The sequence below is a fragment of the Passer domesticus genome, chromosome 2, assembly GCF_036417665.1.
Source record: "Passer domesticus isolate bPasDom1 chromosome 2, bPasDom1.hap1, whole genome shotgun sequence".
Lineage (NCBI taxonomy): Eukaryota > Metazoa > Chordata > Aves > Passeriformes > Passeridae > Passer > Passer domesticus.
Window position 1 is genome coordinate 42,372,015 of NC_087475.1, and position 22,949 is coordinate 42,394,963.

General features: G+C 40.1%; 2 protein-coding genes across 2 annotated transcripts in view; one reads left to right on the forward strand and one right to left on the reverse strand.

Annotated features, from left to right (window-relative positions):
- GPR180 (G protein-coupled receptor 180) lies at positions 1 to 22,336 on the reverse strand. The gene is made up of 9 exons (XM_064408444.1): positions 21,928 to 22,336; positions 19,550 to 19,708; positions 16,184 to 16,378; positions 12,673 to 12,853; positions 12,400 to 12,449; positions 8,666 to 8,823; positions 2,320 to 2,511; positions 1,890 to 1,967; positions 1 to 209 (listed from the first exon to the last, which is right to left on the reverse strand). Exons 1-9 carry the CDS (start codon positions 22,319 to 22,321, stop codon positions 51 to 53), a joined length of 1,566 nt encoding a protein of 521 aa, XP_064264514.1. The 5' UTR covers positions 22,322 to 22,336; the 3' UTR covers positions 1 to 50.
- Positions 22,262 to 22,949, forward strand: part of TGDS (TDP-glucose 4,6-dehydratase) — a 13,512-nt gene continuing 12,824 nt past the window's right edge. Inside the window, exon 1 of the mRNA XM_064408445.1 lies at positions 22,262 to 22,577. Within this exon, the coding sequence (XP_064264515.1) occupies positions 22,534 to 22,577 (44 nt within the window). The 5' untranslated portion in view covers positions 22,262 to 22,533. The remainder of the gene's footprint in view (positions 22,578 to 22,949) is intronic.

Below are 22,949 nucleotides of genomic sequence, written 5' to 3' on the forward strand. Positions count from 1 at the left end.
TTCAAGTCATTATTGCACATTTATTACATAATGTATTCTTCCTAAACATCTCAGAAGTGATGTCGATTTTTATGTCCAGAGGATATTGTTAGTGGCAATGTCACCGATGACAATGAAGATACTTCCCAATATAGACTATGAGACAGAAAAAGTCTGTAGAGGATAACCATGGAGACGCACTGACAGAGGATAACACCTATGGTAATAATCTAGAGACAAAAAAAGAGAGAGAAAGAAATAGTAAGTGAAAAAGACACTCTCACTAAACAAGCCACAATAAATTTCTATCAGCATGAGTGCTCGAGGTTTAACTTTTAAACCATTTAACACTGCTGCAGTTACAAAAGATTTGAACATGCATTTTAAGTCCAGGAATCAGACTCTCACACCTGGGTGTTTTTAAATGAGTAGATAGCCCTGGGCAAGTCACATAACCCTTCTGGCAGTCTCTGTTCTGGGGAATTTCAGACTTGCAATTCACCACCCATGCAGTTTCACAAGCAGAGGTGATGTTTAGATATTCTATTCTTACAACAAACAGAGTTGGGGGGGGGGGGTAGGAAAAAAAGAAAGCTTGGAAACACTTTGCACTAGCACAATCATGGAGCTGAGGATAGTGATTTATCAATCTCACTGAGCCAGATCTCTTTCAGTTCAAGTCTCTTCATCTGCAAAAGCTGTGTAAGTATTTATCAAATGCCTAAAGGTGTAACTTGTTTCTGAGAAAGCACAAGTCTTCAGTTTATGTACAGGGAATTCTTTAAAATGCATGTTTTTCTTAAATAAGTATGATATTTATTGATTGTGCATTTTATTGTATTGAGGTGCATTTGAAGAAGCAAACACAGCTGAATTATCATAGTGTAGGAACTGCAGCTGCATATAATGGTTAAAGTTGCTCAAATGCAAGAGCAGAGCAATTGTACTCTTCCTTTAGTAAGCTCAAAATACTGCAAAAATACTACTTTACTGATCCTACCTCTAGAGACTGTTCTCCTGCCCTGAGGATGTTTTCATCAAGCAAAACAAAAAGTCTTTTCATTAGTAACTCTAGAGGAATCAATTTTTTTCTGCCTAGATTTCCTTTTTTTTTTGTAAATCAAACACAGAATTTAATTTATTATTTATATTTAATAAAACCTTTTTCTTTCCCTTACATATCCTCTACACAAATAAAAGCTCATTTTCTGAATATATTTGCATACAAATGCACAGATGGTTATAAGCATAAAGAAAAGAAGCAAACCCTATGCTGGAATGAGGTAGTCAATCACCTGAGAATAGTGGTGCACTTAATCTGAACATGGCAGGCTACACACACACAGTTCTCCACTTCCCAATGCGTTTAAGCAACCAAGAAACTCAGCAAGTCCACCTCTGTTTTTAACTGTTTAGAGCTTACAAACTGAACAACATATTTGGACAGACTTCTTGATCTAAAGAATACAGTTCAGCTACAGGTTCCCTGACCTATTTAGCCACACAAAGCTTTTAAAGGATGAAGACTAAAAAGCAAACAACAACAACAACAAAAAATCCACCGATTTATCTTTCTACTCCCTTTGTTAAAAGAATCTCCAAGGTGTTTTTAATTAAAAGCAAACAAGCAAACAATAAAACAAAACACCCCCTCCACATTTTCCTTTAACTTAATCTCCCCCTCTCCCTCCCTTAACCTAGAAATGATTACCCTTAGATGATTTGAGCCCTGTATGCCTTTGTAAAATATGACTCACGTTAGCATCAATGAGAGCTGTGTGACTAAGACTTTTCAAGTTGCTTTGGGGTCACAGGATTAACAGCCTAAGAGCACGAGTTTGCTAACAAACATTAAACATGAAGAACAACTACTATTCAAATTTCATCTCTTTTATCTTCCCTGTACATACCTTTTCTCTTTGATATTCTCTGAATATTACAGCAATGGTTGCAAGACATGGGTGGCACAGAAACCAGAGAATGCAGGCCTAAAAAAGAAGATGAGTGTAAGTTGTAAAATGACTACATGCCAGCTTAGAAGAAAGAGATGACAGTTACAGGAACTACATTTACATTTCTGTCTATTTTATGAATCCATTGTTTAATTTTCAATCAACATAACGAAAACCACACAATGAAAGGTGGGATTTCTGTTTTAAAAAGCTCTATACTCCTTGTCAAATTAAAATGCCTACTTTAGAGTATGATGACAGGGTGCAATGTAATCAAATCAGACACTTTAACTTTCCTATGGAGGGAAAGAGTTTAGTGCTTCAGTCAACTGCATGCCACCATTATATTTACAGACGAAGGGATCAGTTTGTTTGATGTAACCCCTACTTTGGCAAAGGTGATGTAGAACTCCCTTTTCAGTGTGCTTCTCTCCACTGTGATAATCTGGTACAGCCCAGCAGCCAGGGACAGAGCTAGGCAGACTCTGAGGCCAATGAGCAGCCCGCTTGCCAAGCCATGGTGCGAGTGGTAGCTGTGGTGATCTGTATCTTCAAGCTGCTCCCAAATTAACAAAAAGCTCTGAAAAAGAACAACAGCAAAGTGCACTTAGAATAAACCAGGTTACATTAAGTCTCAATTAACCTTTCCATCACAGATTAAGTTACCTGGTAATGCTCTACTCTACTTGTCAGGGACTGCCATGCTAAGCAAAAAAACCCAACAAACCCTAGTCTGAAACGCTTTTTGCTGTGACCTATTACTCCAACTGCAACTGCCAGAAACAGAGTCTCACTTCTTGGATTCTGTAACTTTTAGAAAGCTTGACAAGTTAAAGTTTCCTCTAATTTGGATAGAGGCAATGTAGCACCTTAGAAAAAAAAAGTGAAATAATCACCTGCACACTCGTCCTACTCTACAGGAAGACCACTGAAATGATTTCACAGAGCTACAGGGAGGTGTCTCCTTTCACTTGTGATCCACAACCTGTAAAGCTTGTTTCAAAGGCAGGCGACTACGCCTTTTCTTTCAAAATCCTAACAGGATTCACTTTTCTTTTCAAAGATGGGGAAGTAAGAGGGTGGTGCTGCTGCCCCTTTTATACAATAGCCTTAAGGCTCAAACATTCACCCAGGTTGAACTTGGATCTCCCACAATTCCCTTCTTTGCCTAAAGGATATCCAATTCACATCTCCCACCTCCTTGGAGAGTGCTGCAACTGCCAGGCTATAGAGTGTTCTTGGGTGGGCCACTCTCCACCCCTTCTATTGAAGCTGTGCCATTGTGGAGAAAAGAATTCAGCATCAGCTAGGTCAGAAACTGTGAGCGAGCCTGACTCTGCAAACACCTGGCTCAGAAACCTCCTAGGGTCTAGGAAAGGGAGTGTCACAGGCTCCAAATGCCATTCCAGCATCTGGCCGAGCACTCTAGCCAAAGATAACTACATAAAAGATAGTAACCCCCTCCTTAACTTTCAGCATTGTATCCATCTGCTGTGGAATCCAATTTTCTGGGAGCACTGTGAGAAACAATATTGATATTTTCCAAGGAAAAACAGACTAACAAGCACCTAATTTCTGAATATTAGATGTGAAGAAGGCGCCAACCAGCTGCATAAAGAAAATGTGTCTTGCTGAAGAACACCTTTTCTGGACTTTGGGAATGCTAACATTATAAATTAGAATACACAAAGTTTAGTCTCTCAGAGCATCATGCAGCAGATGAATGGCATTTTAAAACTTGAATATACACTGGAATCCAGTCCACCTACTGCACATATCTAACCTGCACTGAGGCTTCAGGTGCCTAATAAAGCAGGTTTTTTAAAGAAAGGTAGGCAAATTTGATGAGTAAAGTAGCTCTGAAGGTCTCAGAAGCAGACATTGTATGGCTCAATTTAGAAATATAAATTAGTCAAATTCCTTTCTGAACACATTCAAAGACTTTCTCACTACATAAAGACAAAAAGGTTCCTAATATTAACTTTTTAAAAAATGCGTAATCCACCTGTGCCTTCCAAAGATGGGTGGCCTTGAGTCTCATCAGTTGAGTATTAGAATAATTTGTACTTAGAATATCCACAGAGTAGTCTCCTGCTTTCCCCCTCCCTTACCTAAGGGGGACACAGCCCTGTCATTTCACAGCTGCTCTCACTTCAGTCACTCCTCAACCACCTGGATGGAAAATGGAAGGATGGGAGAGGGACAGACATAAAGCATGCGTGTTTTCAACATCACTGACTACTAGCAAACAATCTGACCAACAGGCTTTGAATGTTCTCACCATAATGCTCAGAAAAAGAGTGATTTCAAGCAAACATCTTCAAATGATTAAGTTACTTGACTAAGAATTCTGTCAAAGAGAAAGACTGAATTAAGACTAAACTGCTCCCAAATCACTGAGATACAATGCTACCAAACACTGTGCTGTCTCTACAGCACTAGTTTTGGCAAGAAATTGATGAATTCCTATCACAGAAGTTATTTCAGTCCAGTCAGAACATGCTCAGACTATGAACAACAGTTCTACCAGTTACAGAACCACTGCAGTTTTGTGAGTCCCTTTTGATATTTACATTTGGGAACAGCCAAAATATTTAACTTCCCTGGACCATACATAATCTGCTTGAGAAAATAAAAGACTCCCTGAACTTAAGGTATAGAATCTTCCTGACTCGAGCACCTGGGGGGAACCCAGATAGGCTGATGGAGACAGAACTGTGACACTGCTCTAAGAAGAAAATATCACTGGAACCTACCTTACCTTAAAAAACAGAGCTCACAAAGGCCTGAATTTTCCTTAGTCTACACCAAGAGAAACAGCAAAGAAAAAAGCCACTTTCATGGGAAGATGACAAGGAGCTGGAGTAAAGGGATCTTGAGAACAAAGCCCAAATCCTCATAGGATAATAGTGTCTGACAGCAGAATATGTTCTGGACCAGCCCTTTAAAGAGTGTAAACAACACAACATCAGCTGATCAAAGGCGGTGTATGGTGACAGGAATGTGAGATCACAGAAGTCCAGTTCCCTTCAGCTTCATTAGATTATTCCAAAATAAGCAGAAGGCAGAGGTGTTAGAGGCAGAGATGGAACTGTCAGTGCAACACACTGTAAACTTGGACAAAGTAAATGCATCATTGCCCTTTCTGTGAGCTGGGGCTGTTCTCAATCCCCTGGGCAAAGCAGGATCCTATAGAGAACTGTGCTATCAAGTGTTTCTAGGTAAAAATGGATTAGACAATCTGTTTTCAATTAAGAAAAACCTTCATAGACAAGCATGATGTTGAAGTTAAAATCTCTTTAGTTGTGAAATATAAAAAAAATTAAAATTTGAGAAATCAAGGTCAAGGAACCCTAAGGTCCCTTACCTTGACCACAGAAAGTCAAGTATCAGCTCACTTAGCTGCAATATCAGGAACAAACTTAAAAACACCAGACATCAGCCTGCTGAAGTAGACATCAGACACCTATTTTGTTGGCAGTCAGCAAAATTATGTTTGAGCTCTGAGAAGAAATCAGGAGAGGACAATTCTAATTGTTATCCAGAAGAACAACTGTACTTAGGCTGTAGACAAAAGAACTGGATGAGAGAGGAAGCTAAAGAGCTGACTCACACTATACTATGTCCAACATTAAAGTCACTGCTTCTTCATAAGATGAAACAGAATGACCATCTCCTTGTTCACATAATACACTGTTCAAAATGCCTGATTTTACTTGTATATAATCCTGACCTATCCTGGCTCACAGGGGACACCAAGCACTGTCCAGTACTGGCCTTCCTCTTCAAATACTAGAGGAATGGTGGCCACAGATATCATCCTGATGTTCCAGATATACAAGCAGAACCTCCACATCCATAGGAAGAAGAACCAGACACTCTTCCTTTATGTCATGAGAAAACAATTATGGTAGAACTCCTCCTTCCCTTCACGATGCCAACACTGACTGTATGACAAGCCAAGATAAGGTATCAATCTCCAGCAAAGACAGGTTCTCATGGGACAGATCACCCCTGAGAGGCAAGGGGAAGGGGGAAGCAAAAGGGAAATTAGAAGGAGCAGCAAGGCAAACTAGCTGTTTCCAATCATATCTAGTACTGAGTTATCTGATGTCATGCAATGCAGTACAGCAAAAAATGGTTTAGATCTAAGGTCAGAGGCAGAGCTCATTGTGAGCATACCTAAGAACCCCTGTGTAGGGCAATGTTTAATGCAGTAAGATTCTATGCCATTCTGATCAGGCTCAGAGCAATCACCTATCTTCCCAGAATCATTGCCTACAGTCTGGTCAGCCTTGAAAGTTGAAACTGCTTAGGTCTATGTGATGGGAAGGGCCTGCCATCAACAAGGTTGTGTACAAGGTTTGTGCCTCAGCAGCAGAAAGCAGAATTTTTAATGAATGCACAGCAGCCTGGGAATCTTTTACTCTGTGGCTGAAATAAAGAACAAGTTAAGGCAAAAGGAGATGCTAAATGGCAGACTTGTCCCTCCTTTGAGATGCTACCTCTTTGCAGCTGCAAAGACCACAAGACATTTGCTGACTAGGAGGCTGTGTCCACCTGACACTGAAGGCAACCCATAAATATAGCCCAGGAAATTGCTAGTGGTTCTGAAAGAACAATAAGAAAAAAAATCCATGGCATCAGTTCCAAGAGGAGAAAAACCCCTGAAAATCTGCTGAGCAATTTGAACTAGTAGTAGGCAAACAGGCTCAGATAAATGCAGTTTTGGCTAGCAAGCTGAGTTGAAGAATAACATGTTTTCTCAGGTTGTCCACTTTCTTGGCTTCCCTGAAGATGAGGACAAGTATGGGAGAATGTCAGTAAAACTAACATGGTGCAATCTCTATCTGCTGCATTAGGTTAATGCACATAGTTTCCAGCAGCCTCCACAGCAAGTCCTCAGAACATCTCTGATTATCCACATGAAGTTTGTCCAATCTCTGGCATAAGAGGAAGCTGGTTCTCCCATAAGAATCTCTGGGAAAGATCAGAACAGGAAGAAGGTTATTCTACATTTTTAGCCATTGAAAGGCCCCATTGAGTGTTTATAGCAGGTCAAACATCCATGTCAATCTAGACAGACCAGTGAAAAACTGTCTAAATCCTGTTTTCCTGAGCCCAACAGCTGCACTCTGTAATTGTATGTACTGAACCACGAGATGGAAAATATCCTCTCCCGAAGGGATACTCTTGGTGTGAGGGAAATTTTCCTGGAGACAGTAGACACTGATATGGAGGTGCAAAACCACTTAGGCAGGACATATTCCAATATCCATATTGTGTTCCTACAAGACTCCTGCCGAACCTGACACTCACAATGGTACCAGGAGGAGATGTGGTAGAGCTGTGTCGTACTGGTGAAAAGTAAGATAGACAACTGTGTGCTAATGCAGCTCCAGTGCTGCTCCAAGAGCCAAAAGATGTCCAATGGACCAGTGTTGGGGGAAGCAGCTCACATGTATGATGCCTGCCCCACTTTTACCACAAGTAACAACCAAAACAAGAGCAAGCTGATTATACTGTCTTTTCTATGTATAGTAAAAGGAAACAACAATGAAAAAGTTTCCAGTCTCAAGCGGCAGAGTACTAACATACCCATACATATGCAGAGGCATGAATGAAATTAAATACTTTAGAAGTCTTCTTTACAGCCACCATGTAAAATTTCTGGTGCTGGATAGGTTCATTCCACCTTACTTTAACACCCATCTTTAAATTTCAACAGTCCCATTGACCTTAACAGCCTTTGGTTTATATTCTTAATTAGCAAGAAATGCCAGCTCCCAGCTATTCTTAATGTTCTAGAAGTCCACTTATTTAGTTTAGAAGCAGCACTAATTACAGATACTACCCAAATGGCACAAAAATCTTCAGTATAATCTCTTCCTCATTACTGTCTCCAGTTTTTCCCTGTTCTTCTCTTTCTCAATGGTTTTCAGATTCTCGTCTTTATGATGCGATTTAAAAAAATTTGTTTACAAAAGGCACCACCAGGGTTGAATGATTTCCATTACAATTTACTTTTAAGCTGCTGATTTACTTAACTTTCTAATTTATACTAATGGAAAATATTTGAATGAAATTATGTGTCAGACCATTTGTATATTTGCAAGACCAATCCTGCACATGAACCTTTCAAGAATTCCCTTCCTTATATTGATTGAAAGGACCATTAGACATTCTATTTGAGTGCTTCCAAAAGGAGGGCACTGACGATTTCCGTGTTTTCATAACAAAGACTTTGTCACAGCAGCTTTTCTTGTCTTTCCTCCTATGCTGCTGGTTGTCAGCCTGCATAATGTAGTTCACAATGCCTCAGATGCACTGATTACAATTATTTACAGGACCACATTACAAATCATATCAATAAAATGACTGTGCAAAAAAAAAATATTTTTTTTTCAGTCTAGGTTGTTCCACTAATCTGGTTCGCTGTATAACACTACAAACAATTGGCACAATCAGGAGTTTGGGAAACTGTGGGAACTTCTTAAGTGGTTTTACTGCTAGACAAAAACATACTGTGGAGCTACATCTTAAATTGCTACAGTAAAGAGAAGGTGGTGGTTACCTATTAGACATACTGGGTGCACATTATGCTGTGGGCTTTTTTCCAGTCTTAATACTCCCTCCCTCATAAAATTAAAATATTGAAATAATTTGGTTCACAGTTCTGTCATACCTAATAGCAGCTGTATACTTCAGTGTAAGAATGAATATGAAATACAAACCTGTGTAACAACAACTACTACAGCAATGCCGGTAGACGCTGGACTGGAATCCCACTGAAGAGGTCTGCCATGAGATTTCTTCATTCTGCCTATTGTCCAACCCATACACAGACTCAACAATAAGTACAGCATTTGTATCTGTGAAACTATGTCACAGACTATTGAAAACAAAAGAAAAACAAATAAAATTAAAACAAAGATAAAGTTTTGGGTTTTTTCCTATATCAAAGAGAAATGTTCTATATATACCCACAAATGAATGATGGATGGTTATGGCTCTGTATCACCTTTTAATTTGGATGAGTTAGATTAGATGAGGTTGTTTTGGTACAAAATGTGGCTATTTTGTGGAGTTTCCAGTGACCAAACAGATCACTATCAGCTTTCCTGCAGCTATGCTGCAGATCTGCAATAACATGGGCACAGCGCCATGTCTTTCCAAATTCCACTCTTCTGTCAGAACAGTCTGGGCTCAGGAGTCCATCTGCATAAACAGACTTATAAATGCTAAAGAACTAAAATCATATGTATGTTAATTGTAGTGCAAATATGCAACACGATGAAATGAACTCCTTTCTTTACTCTCAAGAACTTTTGTTCAAAAATCAGATAGTTACATTGTACTTTGAATTAATTGCACTTTGTCTTGAGGATGTAGTAGCTTCCAGAAGAAAGCACAAATATTTAGGACAAATTCCACTCTGAGATACTTAAAAGGGGAAAATATAATGAATAACCCTAACAGAAACTTCATTTAGATCAACAAGTTGTCTGTATTTTATTTTATTAAATGCAAAGTACCTTTGCCTCATTTTGCTATGTCCATTTTTACCTCTGTTTGGGAATAATTAACACATACTCTATAAAGTTACATTCTTAATCAGTGTCTCAAACCTGTGTTTGAAGCTGCATCAGAATAAAGAAAACTTTAAGCTAGGATGTATTAAAGCCTTTATTTGTAGGCTTGTTGCAGCGCTACTGACAGTAGAAAAACCTGAAGATTTCTTTCTGGGTGATTGTTAGCTTTAGACCTGGTAAGTTTTAGACTTAATGAACGATTTTAAAGCTGGTGTTGGGATCTGACTCATTGTACTGGCATAGCAGCGATGTAAAAGAAAAATAGATTATTACACTATGTATATTGTAAATTTGGTTCAGAAACTAGACATTGGGCACTACACACAGCAATACTTTCTTTTTTGCTTCATTACTATTTTAGTTCAATTAAATTTGTTCCTTATCTGTAATTTTCACTTACACTATCAGGTACAAGAATAATATTTCTGTCACAGAAAAAGCAAAGCCCTACTTTGGCACAACTGGACTGTATTAAAAAAGATAAATACCACATTTACTAAAAATATTGGCACAGGAAATGTTGCCACTATATAGAAATGAATATGGATACAAGGGAAGTGTGTCAAAAGAAGATCATCTACAGTATTTCCCTGACATCTAGCAATACTAGCAAAATAAAGAGTATAAATCAGACTTCAGAATGTAATTCCTGGGATATGCTTGGTATTCTCAGGGCTTACATGCTTAAATGCTTCTTAATGTATTAAGACACCTTTGCTGTTTAAGATCTGTCAAGAGCTTTTAGTAAATACAAAATTGTTAATTCTTTAATAAAACCAACCAGCACTGATTTTGGGAAAAAAAAAGGTAACAGAATTATTTTCCAATGCTATCTTATTGAGAGACAATAGTCACTAGAAAAAGAATTGTTACATGAACCAAAGGCATGCCAAACCAGTGTCACAAATCCAAACCAGAAAAATGACTGAATAATTCTGTGTGTTACAGGGAGCATTTTCTTTTCTGTCATTCCTTAAGATAAGCTGCCCTATAAGGTATAGCCAGACATCATCTCTCCATCATATCGTGGATATAGCTACTGCTCTGCTTCAGTGTGCTAACAATTCAAGTGGATTCCCACACAAATTCATGCAAGACAAAAATCCTCAACCAGCTTTAATCTTTGACATCCCATATACTTTGCTGGAAAGAAAAAGGGTGAGAAAAATTTTAAATGTTACAATAATCCCACAATATTCAAGGTCAGGGTAAAGTCATGTTACTGAGCTGATACTAATTGTCTGATTTCATCACAATTAATCTTTTTTGACTATTCAACAGACACAATAATGGTCTTTGACTTTTCACATTTTACTCTTACCAAAAGTTAAAAGGACAGCATTTGCAATGCTTCTGAGCCCCAGCATTATTTGTGTGATTTATGTGATTGGGTTAGGTGGTTAATTAGACTGAGGATCAGCTCTTTATACGTGGTAAATACTACCTTATACTAGGAAAAGAATAATTGCTTGAGATCGGAACAGGTTTTTAGAAAGATATTCTGGCCACACAGCAATTAATAGAAATTTTAACATTTATTTTTAACTCAGATTTCTGCTGCCATATAGGAAAAATGGTATCATCTTTCCCCTTCAAACTATACTATTCCCCTTCAAACTACTACTTGCCATCAGCCATTCTTCAGAAATGTAATTGCCACAGAAGCTTTCCACATTTCTATTACTTCTGCTCTCTTACTATTTTGGAAACCACCAACTTCAGGGATAGCAAGCAAGTAAAAACTTTCCTAGCTGAATTTAAGAAATTCAGCTACTGTTCAAAAATAATATTCATTATAATCTTATATAAATAAAAGTGGGTTTTTTGACTACCACCCATATAAAAAAAATCTAAAAATCTAACATGAAGTTATTCTCTCTGAAGTTCTGTCTGGATAGTTATCACTGGGGTGGAGTTATGACTACCTCCATCTTCTCCATTTTATTTCATGAGATGAGATGAGAAGGTATGTTTTATTACACAGTTGCTGGAGAGGCAGCAAGGAGCTGCCAGCTCAAATGGTTAAAACAAGAAAGAGGCAATTATTGTGGTGCCAGGTGCCATCAAGAGGCTGATAATTCCAACTGCAGCCTTCTAAATGAACTCTGCAAAGGGAAATGTTTCTCTGTACAGGCTGTTACTCCACAACACTATCACACTACTGCAGTAGTACTTTCTTGGGGTGCTTCAAGCCAGTCAAAAGGAAATGTATTTGGTTGGAATGAACCCCCAATTCTTCAAAGGTGAACTGCAGGGAAAAAAAAACAAAAAACCCAAAATAGCCAACAACAATGGAGAATGAAAAATGGAACAAGATTAAGTTAGTGCATTTTGGAAAGGTATGCTACAGGAATTTAGTTCCAGTGAGAACCTGGAATATCTATACAGAGTGGAGAAAAATGCTTTGTTAGCATCAAACCTCCACATAAGCATTTTTTGCATCATGCTAATAATAAAATTTGTGCTGTAAAATACTTTTCCACTTAATAATTGTTAAATTTGTCAGTGAAATGACAAATTCTATAAAATATAATTAAGTTTCCTAAAAAGCTTGGCTTTCTAGATCTAACTCCATAAAACTCTTCAATGTACTGAAAAATCTGTTCAGGTGATATTCATGTCTGAGTGTTCATAGCAAGGAATCTAGAGACAAAAAAATCCTTTGAAAAATCCTAAACAATATCACAGATGTATAACTTCAAATACAGTTATTGAAAACACATAAAACATTTTTTTTTCTGGAGAAGCAATTTTCAGTATTTCGTATTAAAAATCAAACTATGTGATCCAATATAAGTATAATCCAGCAACAGCATTTGCTAATAATATATGATACAGATTCACAGGTAGGAATATGTAAGAAACAGGGGACTCACATTCTGCCAGACTTCCCATAAAAGGAGCTCCTATCCCATCTCTAGAATAACTGAAAAAAGAAGAAAAAGATTGTATTTTAAGTGGGTGTGTCTTAAATGGGTGTTCTCTCTCACAAGGAGTGTTTTCTCTCACAAGTACATTTAGGTAATGATGCTGCTCAAAACTCAGTCCTATGTTTTGCCACAATCCCTCCCAGGCAAATAACGTACTGATCTTTACAACACATTGCTCTTCAAGTTTAAAGACTGAAAGCAGAAAAGGAGCAAAGGTACCTTGAGAAATGCAGGTAGTTGGCAAATGCTGAACCAGCCTGCAACAGTAATGCAATTGTCAACACCTTTAATACACCATGCATAGGTCCACGCTTCCTAATTGTTTGCCACAGGGACTGTGCATATATGCATGCAGTTACGAAGTATGCTAGGACAAGCAGGAAAAAGAATTCATGTAATCCTGTGGGGAAAGAAAATACAGCTTAATTTTACAAAAAAACGTTGCTACTAGGGCAAATAACCAAAAAAACAGTGCAATCATTACAATCTTTGGGATTAATACAATCATTGGGAAATACTGAGCAAGTGTTACCTGAAAATGGTAGTACACATAAAAGGTCTAAATTCTACTCAGTTTTATCCAATAAAATCGGTGAATTTTACGAAACAACTGATTACTATTTGATCTGACAAAGTGTTTTTAATCAACAACACCTTTTCTGAGCAGAGAGGTTTGCAGCAATTACCAGACCAGTATAAAGTGACACAGTTTCTTGATACACAGTAAGCAATTGTAGCTCATTTGATCAGGAAGAAATATATTTATTAAAGGACACATTTTTAGCTCTTTTTGCTTGTTTGTTTGATTCTGGCACAATCTGAGGTGAGACAAACCCCAAACAGATTTCTATTTAATCTTTTTAACCACTGGGTGTCACCCTTCCTCCACATAAAGCAGCTTAAGAAGCACAACTGATCAAGTCTGAAAACTTACAGATAGAAACGATCACAGAAAACAGTAATCAGTTCTTAACATGCATTTTTTTGCATGTGTCTAAAAAAAATTTCCCAATTTTTTTTAGATAATATATGTCATATATATATATATGTTACATATATATGTTAAATATATCTATTTCAGTCTGGCTTCCCTTAAGACCTGGATCCTGGAAATTTTTTCTATTGTCAGTAAGCTTTGCAACCCATCAGGAGCTTTCAAAGGGTGAAAGCCAGTGAGAAATAAGTAAAAACAGGTACACAAACACTTCTCATAGAAACCTTATTTTCATTTTCCAGCCTTTCTTGAAATTTAATGGTGCCCATAGAATCAGATTCTAAAAAAAGCTTTTTTTCCAGCAGCAAAATAACTCTGGTAAAAGCTTCCAGCCAGCTCCCCCCAGAGACTGGGAAGAGCAAGTATACACATTTCAATATCTGAGCTGAAAAACATTAGAACTGGATGAGTTCTGAATAGTAGCTAACATTATAGATTATTTGACTGAAATGAAGCATTTTAGACATACACACAGGAAAATGGGAGAAAAAGAGCATAAGGTAATTAATAGGATTAAAAATTCCAGGCGACTCTGCTTCTCTTCTACACCAATACATGAGCATGATTTATCAATGAAAAAAGTATGAGGTATAGATCAAATTTTTTTTCTGCTTCCAAAGATACCCACTGAAGCTGGCAAGGACTTTGCAGGTAAAAGTTATTTCTCACCATGATGAGTGAGAACCCCTGGAAAACTCTTTAGGAAAATCAACTAGCTTTTAACAAACCCTAAGCATTTATGATAGAAGACTCCTTCCAACCACAGACACAGTGCAGATTATTGGTTTGAGACCAAAAGGGGTTAGGAGAGAGCTGCATTGAAAACCAACTATAATAAACAAACAAACAAACAAACAAATAAATAAATAAATAAAATTTCAACCTGTCCCCTGTAAGTTTCCTGACTTCCAAGGAACCTAGCTGACAGACAAAGTAAAATATTACTTGAAATATCTTACTTCAAAGCTCTTCAAAATGCTACCTGTTCAGCTGCCTTTAGAAATCCTGGATTCCACTGACACCGTATCTTATATAGACAACCCCTACCATATAAAATAAGATTATTTGCCAGGGATCAGAAGTCAGGCCCCCTCATCTCTGAAGGAAAACAATGACAAAGTAACAGCCTCAAGTTCTTTCCCATGCTTTCCTTATTATGCATTTAATTTTTGAGATGTCCTGTGCCAGTGTAACTCCAAGTGAAGGAAGACCTAACTAAAACCTTCTGCAACTATATAATTTTTAGTTGCCTGCATGCAATAAGCAAGAAATGAAGCTGGATCTTCTCTCTGATACCCTCTCATTCTAAGTTTCTGTGGAAAAATGGCAAAGATTATTTCTCAGATTAAATTAAAAAAGAGAGAGAATGACAGAGAGAAGAAATGCTCCTCAGCTGTTTGAAACCATGTAGCTTCAGGATTCATGGCAACACTGCAAGTTTTAATTCTGAATCAAAATAAGTGTTCCTCTGCAACTCTGGAAGACCTGGCATGTACAGCTCGCCTTGCTTCCTACTTGTTAGACCTAAATACTAAAATCCAGCACATTTGCACACCTCCTTACTCAGCACATAAGCTGTTCAGAGTTCTGCTTCCCAGTGATCAGTCTCCCAACAAAATTAATACAGAGCTGAGATGCCTCTGTAGGAGGTCTCTGCATCACTTCAGTGGGCCATATAATGCCATAGCTGCTTCGTCCCTGGATTTAGCAATTACTCTTTGGGTTTTAATCTTCTTTGAGAGTAAGTAAATTAACCTAGAATTCACTTCTGAAGGCCAAATTCACCAAATAAAAATTGTCAAGTTTATAGAACTTGAGAGAGGTTAAGTCTGATTATAAGCCTTGAAATTCTGATTATTAACATGCTACTTTCTTGCAGATTCTGCTAAATATTCCAATGAATATTTTCTTCCTTTCAAAAACTCAGCTGCCTTTGTTCCCTCTACATTCTCTTGAGGTCATGAGTGACATCAGGGCATTTGATTCCAAGCACAGCAATTAGGCTCATCCTTGGTATATTCAGGTTCACTCTGTATAGGAAAGACTAAGCCTACAGAGCCCTTTCCTCACAACAGACCCAGGTGAGTGACAAGCTGATGAGACCTCCCAGAGCAGTGATGCTACTCACTGCAACCAAGAATACATTAGGCTGGATTGTCCAAAGCATATAATTTTATGTAGGCATTTCTTTAGCTGCTGTCTTGAGTTTTTCTTTGGGTGCTTAAAGATTTAAAATTACATTTCTAAATTGTAACAAAATCAGGCCTGACAAACTTCATCTACAGCCAGAGACTAAGACACTTATAAAGATCTAAACACTGAACTGAAATTGTACCAGCAAAGTGTTTTACCGTGTATGTGCTCTTGCTGCACAGAAACAAGTTTCACACACTTAAGGAATTTCACTAATTAATTAAAATCAGGTGTTAAGTTTACATTCAAGTGGAAGATTACAGTTTTAACATGCTCAAAATAACTACCAGCAAAGATTTGAACACTGCCTTTTCTTGTGCACCTACACTTCTAGTTAGGCAAGTTTTGGAAAGTCAGTCTAGGGAAAGGAAACTTTCTGTGATGACAGAAAATGAACTCAAGTTTACTCTTTGTACAAAAACAGAATAAGAAATATAAGAGGCTCTGCTATCCATTCCCCATACTCTTCCAAGCACAATAAGTACTGATCTGAGTAATCAGATCCTTAACTTACAAATCTAATTTTAAGAAAAAAAATCTTACCAGATTCCCCTGCGCTAAAGTGATCTAATGGATTCCCTTCTGCATCTGGGTTTAGTAAGACCATTTCAAACTGAATATCCTCGGATTCAGAATAATTCTCTTCGCAGGTAAACTTGTCTACATAAAACACATACCATGTTTCCGGATAAGGAATCTGGGACACTGTCAGATTTTGCTCTGTGTGGTTCACAGTCACTTTGGAAGAAAGCAAAAAAAACCCAAAAATAGGAGTAAATACTTGATTTGTTTGGTTTTAGAAAACACATGTTTCAATGAATATAAAACTTAAATCCACAGCATCATATACAGGTTATAAACTATACACAGTAGAAAACATATTGAGTTTTGAAAGCTATCTGTAACACCAGAAACCAGACCTCCAACTTTTTTGTTTCAAGTAGGTGCAGGCAAGTGTTGGTAAGGACACTGCATCCTACCTTTCAGCTCTGCTGGGAGGGCTCTCTCCGTCTAGAAGCCAGAAAGTGCAAAGTATGTCCTTTGCTTAGCACATTTCCATCCTCTAGCTCTGTATTGACAGGATTAGCTATTCCATACTACCCACCAGCTACTTCTGCAGCATGAAAAATACCTTTGTGAAATTTATTTGACTTTGCTTTTGAAGAGATTTAGAGCACCAAACAGGAACAGCTGCATGTGAGCTCAACATAATGCAAGCTTTAAAGGTGCAAACCAGTATTATTTCACAGGATCTTCTCCAAACTGTAACATACTGTATTTCAATTGACCGTTGAGATCTGAAACCATTGTGTAATCAAACTGCATATTTCAAATTAGATTACATTTAAAAATTACTACATAAGATACTCATGTTTTATCTTCTTGCTGCTGAATGCGAGATTCAGTAACAAATACCAAGTTATAAAAGTAAAGGGTGAAATAGCAATACGTTATAATAGAGGAAAGTTATAAAGTAAGGTAGCATGATGCAGATTAATTTTTATAGGGAATAAAGACTTATCATGAGGTAGTGAAAGAGTAGGTTTACATGTACTATTTTTGCCTAAAATCAACAGTTAACCAAGCAGAGTCTCTTCAAAACAAACTCTTGATGCAAATGAAACCTGTGGCTCTCTGTGTTTGGCTGAAACTACAAGAAACGCAAGCATTGTCACACTGACTACTGAACTTGAGTGCTAATCAGCTCAATCATTTCTCTGCAGGAGAAATAATAATAACAGAATAACTCACCTTAATAGGTAAAGATGACAATGGCTAAGGATGAATAAAAATTTCATTAAAAACCCAAAAAACTTTTTTTTTTGTAAATGGCCTTTCTAAATAAGAGCTGCAAACATAAAACCTCATGTTCCCTAAATATTTTGTAGACAAAATTTAGAAAAAATTTCTAACTTGAAGCCTACCTGTGAAAAACTTCTATGCAATTCCAATAAATATGTTTCAAGTACAAAAAGTTATTTTCTGCTCTCTTAAGGTATGAACGGAGAAACATTAGAATCCAGGAAGAATTGTAGTGTATGTGTCCTTGCAGCAACTGTCATGAGGTACAGATTTGGATGACACACAAACCAGTATTCCATATGTGCTTAATCCAAAGAGAGGTAAACTGTGGCTGACAGGAGCGGCTTTACTCCCCATGTCACCTCTCAGCTCAGCTTGACACTGTGTTATTTGCACCAAGAGTAAGAGATCACACAGAGGGTGTTTAATCAGTTCTCTGTCAAATCTGTATCTGATTCAGAAGTAGAAAAGCAACTGATTTTGCCCAAGATCAGCAAAGAAATCCAACTGTGGTCATACAACCTGTGGTCATACAACCCCTAACAGAGCAGAAAACAGTGAGTACACTGCTGGGACAAGTCAGGAAAGACAGACCAACTGCCAGTTATTCCAGTAGCACTTTTATCCAGCTCTGATGAAGGGTAAGGAAACCACATCCCTACAAGTGACATCTGTGTAAGGTTTCATTACGACAAATGTTACATGGTCGACCTGTTACTCTTGGGATTCTGACTGCACAAAGGAAATGTATTTTAAGTGACTACAGCTTCTCTTTTAAATACATTTGAATGAAGCATCTAATACTGATTTAACTTCTCAGAGGAAAATTTATGCTTTAAGTACCACTATGATAAACAAATGGTGCAAAAATTATTATTTCAGTCTGTCTTCTAGTTACATAACTCAATGCGCCAGTGTTTTACTTTTCTGTCACATTTAGATGGATATTCAAGTTAAGCTTTATCCTGATTAGCTCATCTTTAATACTGTATTACAATTTTTCTAACATGTTTTATAGATTGAAGCATGACAGATTTTTGCTATCATGAAGATATAATTTTATTTTTGTTTTCTCCGCTTTGAAAAATGCCATTTCTGTGGAATTGGAGAATGGGAGCTTCCTGACAAGTGAGAAATGTTCCTTTGTAAGCAAGAGACAAAAAGGCAATCTACATATTCTATACTGGTATAACTCTTAGCTCAAACATTAAAAACAGCTGAATGCGAGATTCAGTAACAAATACCAAGTTATAAAAGTAAAGGGTGAAATAGCATTACGTTATAATAGAGGAAAGTTATAAAGTAAGGTAGCATGACGCAGATTAATTTTTATAGGGAATAAAGACTTATCATGAGGTAGTGAAAGAGTAGGTTTACAAAATTACCCTTTTACTTAGTACTTGGGCTACACACTACCACCTTACAAGAATTTGCTTCACAAGTTTAGAGGCAACTGCAGCAGGTTCCATCACTTTGCCTGTAGTTTGTTTTTCATTCCACTGCAATGAAAGTTACAATTCAAACTCAAACAAGTCACAGCTCAAGTCACACCTCAAACAAGTCAAACATCTGACTGTCCCAAACATTCAGATTCTTTAATTCTTCAGTTTCTTCGTGCAAGGGTATTCTTCATAAATTCTCTCTCATACCCAAGACAATCTATTTTATGGAAAATTTGAGATTAAAAAAAACCCCAACCAAACAAAAAGAAATAAATTTACTCCAAGCACAGCTAAAAAAAATTTCTCCGTACTGAATGACTAAATGAAAACTTCAGCCAAGTATGTACCCTCTCTGAGTTGTGAACATGTGAAAGCATGAACTGGAACTGGTCATAAAGTTTGGCTGTTTCCACTAATGCCATTGCTTGTCATGGATTTAATTTTCCAGCAGCACATTCAATCATAACTTGCAAACAAATTCTTCTGAAGTGATACAAAGAAAGAAATCTTATTTCCTTGTAGTATTTTTAATTGTAGAAGATCAAATTCCGAGTTGATGCAAAGCCCAAATTCACTGAAATGAATATTCTAAACACATAGATAACTTAACAGAGTTCTAAATATACAGCAACTCTGCAAGGAGAAAAAAACCCCAGTAACTCACTTGTCAGCTGAGCTTTAGAGAACTTCTCAGTACAGCTGTCATCTTGGACACTGTTCTCCAGCTTCTGCCATTCCTGTGCTTGAAAGAGGTGAAGTCTAGCTGATTTTGCCACAGCTTCTGCTACATTCTTGATTCTGACACACAGAACAGCATGGTCACCTTAATATTTAAAAAACAAAATCAACTATTCTGTCTTGATGTTAGTTACAAGCAAACAGTGTGGCACAGATTTTTCTTGCACGTAGCTGCAATACACCTTCATATTATCCTTAATTTATTACCACTACTTCCTGCTAGAATGATTTATGGTCTTTCAGAAATAATTTCTGTGTCTCTCATTAAGAAACCAGTGAATGTACAATTGTCTATGATGGTACTTAAACAAACCTTAACTATAGCATAAGTGTCATTAACCTTCTCTACTACAAACAGCCTTCCCTCTCCCCTCTTTTTCAAAACAGATTCCAGATAATGTTTTTTACTTTCCTCCCTCCCACCCCAAATTTTATTGTTTCCAAGTTAAAGACAGTGCTTCAATAGCCTCAATAACTTGTTCAAAGTCTAGTATTTTATGATCTCTGTGGAATGACTATGAGCACCACAAGGTAGCTCTTAAGTCTAACAACAGAAGAACTTATGTGAATGGACTTGCATGTTATGGATGGATTAGAGCTAAAATACTTAATTACAGATGACAGATTGGTGCAAAGAAAATCAAACCTCAAAAGTGTTCTCTAATGTGTCATTCTGCTACTCTGCAGAATCACAGAATAGCAGAATGGCCTGGGCTGGAAGGGACTTGAAAGACTACTCAGTTTCCAACCCCCCTGCTGTGGACAGGCACACTTTCCACAAAACCAGGTTGCACAAAGCCCCATCCAGGCTGTCTTTAAAAACTTCCAGGGATGGGGCATCCACAACATGTCTAGGCAACCTGTTCCAGTGCCTCACCAGCCTCACCGTAAATATTTTTTCCTAATATCTAATCTAAACCTACTTTTTTTTCAGTCTGAAACAATTCCCCCTTGTCCTGACACTATAGGCTGCATCTTGACACACAGAAATATTTTAGTCCTTTTAGAACTAGCTCATTTGACAAAATTTATCTTGCCTGAGTAATTCCACTTTGTTTTCATAATTTCTTTCATATACTGCGATAGACTTCTTTAACCTAGGAGTATCCTAAATTAAAAGGTAGAATTTAGTGGAGAAGAAAAGTAATTAAATTTTATATGAACTACAGTTTAGCTAAAATTTTGAAACATTAACAGAAGGTTCTAAAGAAAGCTTTGCTAAGACCCAAAATAGTTGTTGGTATTCATGCAGGAAGACAAGTATTTCTACGCAAATACGCAACATCAATTTATACAATTATATCTGACCAACTACAGCGCTCATCTTCTGTTTTGACAGTCTTTTCTCAGATTTAAACAGCGCAGTTTTTCCCTTCAGATCTATTTAGAGCACTCGTACAGTTAACTTCTAGGACAATGCTAATTAACTGCTTTCAAGTCACTTCATAAGCTATCTCCACCCTATCTGTCATTCCTCATTCAGTACTGGAAGGTCGTGCTCCAGCTCTGTTTTGCTTATGTCACGTTTTCCTGCTTCCCGTTAGATTTGGAAGCACTGTGCAGAACTGCTCTGCCACGAAGCTCAATGGGAAAGAAAAAGAGCCTAAGCTACTGAAACGCTGAGCACACAGGAAAAGCAGGCTGACCAGCACGGCCCGGCTGGACACGGCACTTGTCACGGCTACACGTATCTTTTCTGTAATTAAAACTTCTCCAGCAAGCACAGCGAGCCACTGCTAGGGCTCTCTTTCATCAGGCATTATTACTACGGACTAACAGTCAGGAATTATTACTAACAAGGAGTTTTTAACACGGGAAAGAAAAGCCATTGGGAACAACCAGGTGAGAATTTCACATCCTGGCGCGCGGTGCCACCACGACCGCAGGGCGCCGTCAGTGACCGCTGCCATGGGGCAGTTCCGGGAGGCAAGGAGCGATGCGCCCGGCAGCGGCAGCGCCTCTGCTCCGCCGGGAGTGCCCGCAGGGGCTGCGGGCCGCCAAGGGAGGCACAGCGCTCCCCCCGAGCCCCGCGGCACGTCCCGCTGCTGGCCGGGCCCCCGGCCCCGCTGCGGCGCGGCCCGGACAGCGGGTGGGACCTGTGGCACGTCCCGGCAGAGGAGGAGAGAGAAGGAGCGAAGGACGGAGCGCTGCAGGGCTGAGCCCGCTCCCCGCCCCGCGGCCCCTCCGGCCGCCGCCGGTCCCCCCGCGCCCCAACGGCTCCTCACGGCCGCCGCCGTCCCCACGGCCCCGCTCCGGGACGGCACAGCCGCTGCCGCCGCGCTCTCCTGCCCTCGGGGCACCCACCGTGGAACTGGAAGCGCGCCACGGGCCGCCACGGCTCGCGGCGGGCGGCGGCGCTGGCGAAGCCGCCGCGCAGCGTCTTGCCCGCGGCGGGGCCCCAGCAGCCGGCGGCGGCGGCGGCGCTGAGCAGCCACAGGAGCCGCCACCGCATCCCGGGAGCCGCCGGACGCCGCCGCCCTCCGGCCCCTCCCGCCTGCCCCGCCGCGCACGTGACGCCTCCCGCCGCGCTGGGCGGGAGAGCCAATGAGAGAGCGCGCCCGCCCCCGGGGGCGTGACCGAGCGGCAGGCCCCGCCCCTGCGGCAACGTGTCCCGTTGACGGGTCCGGCCGTAAGTTGAGAGACTCAGAGTCGTAAAAGGGACGGCCGCCAGTTGCCGCCGAAAGCGGAGGCGAAGCATTGGCTCCGTTCGCACGCCGCGCCCGCCCCGCTGCCGGCGGCCTCCGAGACGGTGACAGCTCCGTTGTTGGGGCCGCGCGGGGAGCGAGGAAGGCGGTCTTTCAATGAGCCTCTTGCAGGCGCTGCCACTCTGCCCGTGAAACCCGGGGGCCGGTGCCGCTCGCGCGCAGCCGCGGGGGAAGGGAGCGAGGGGCCGGTGCCGCGAGGCGGAGGATGTTCGAGAAGCGGGTCCTGGTGACGGGCGGCGCCGGCTTCATGTGAGTGAGCGCCGCGGCGGGCGAGACGTGCCGGGCGGGGCCGCGGTGCCGCCGCCTCTTGCCCATCCCGGGCCGGTTCCTCGGCGCCGCCGGCTCGGGCCGCGCTCGCTCGGGGGCTGCCGGTGACTCGCCCGTGTCTGGGTGCCGGGGCGGTAGGTGCTGGGAGCGAGCCCGGAGCCTGCCCCGCCGCCCTTCGCCTGCGGCCGGCGAGGGGGGAAGGAGGCGCTGGCAGTCGGTGCTCGGCCTCAGCCGGGACGGGACTGCCCAGAGCCGGGCAGGGGAAGGGCCTGGAGCACAAACCTTGTGAGGAGCGGCTGAGGGAGCTGGGGCTGTTTTGCGTGGAGCCTCAGGCAAAACAACCTCATCGCTCTC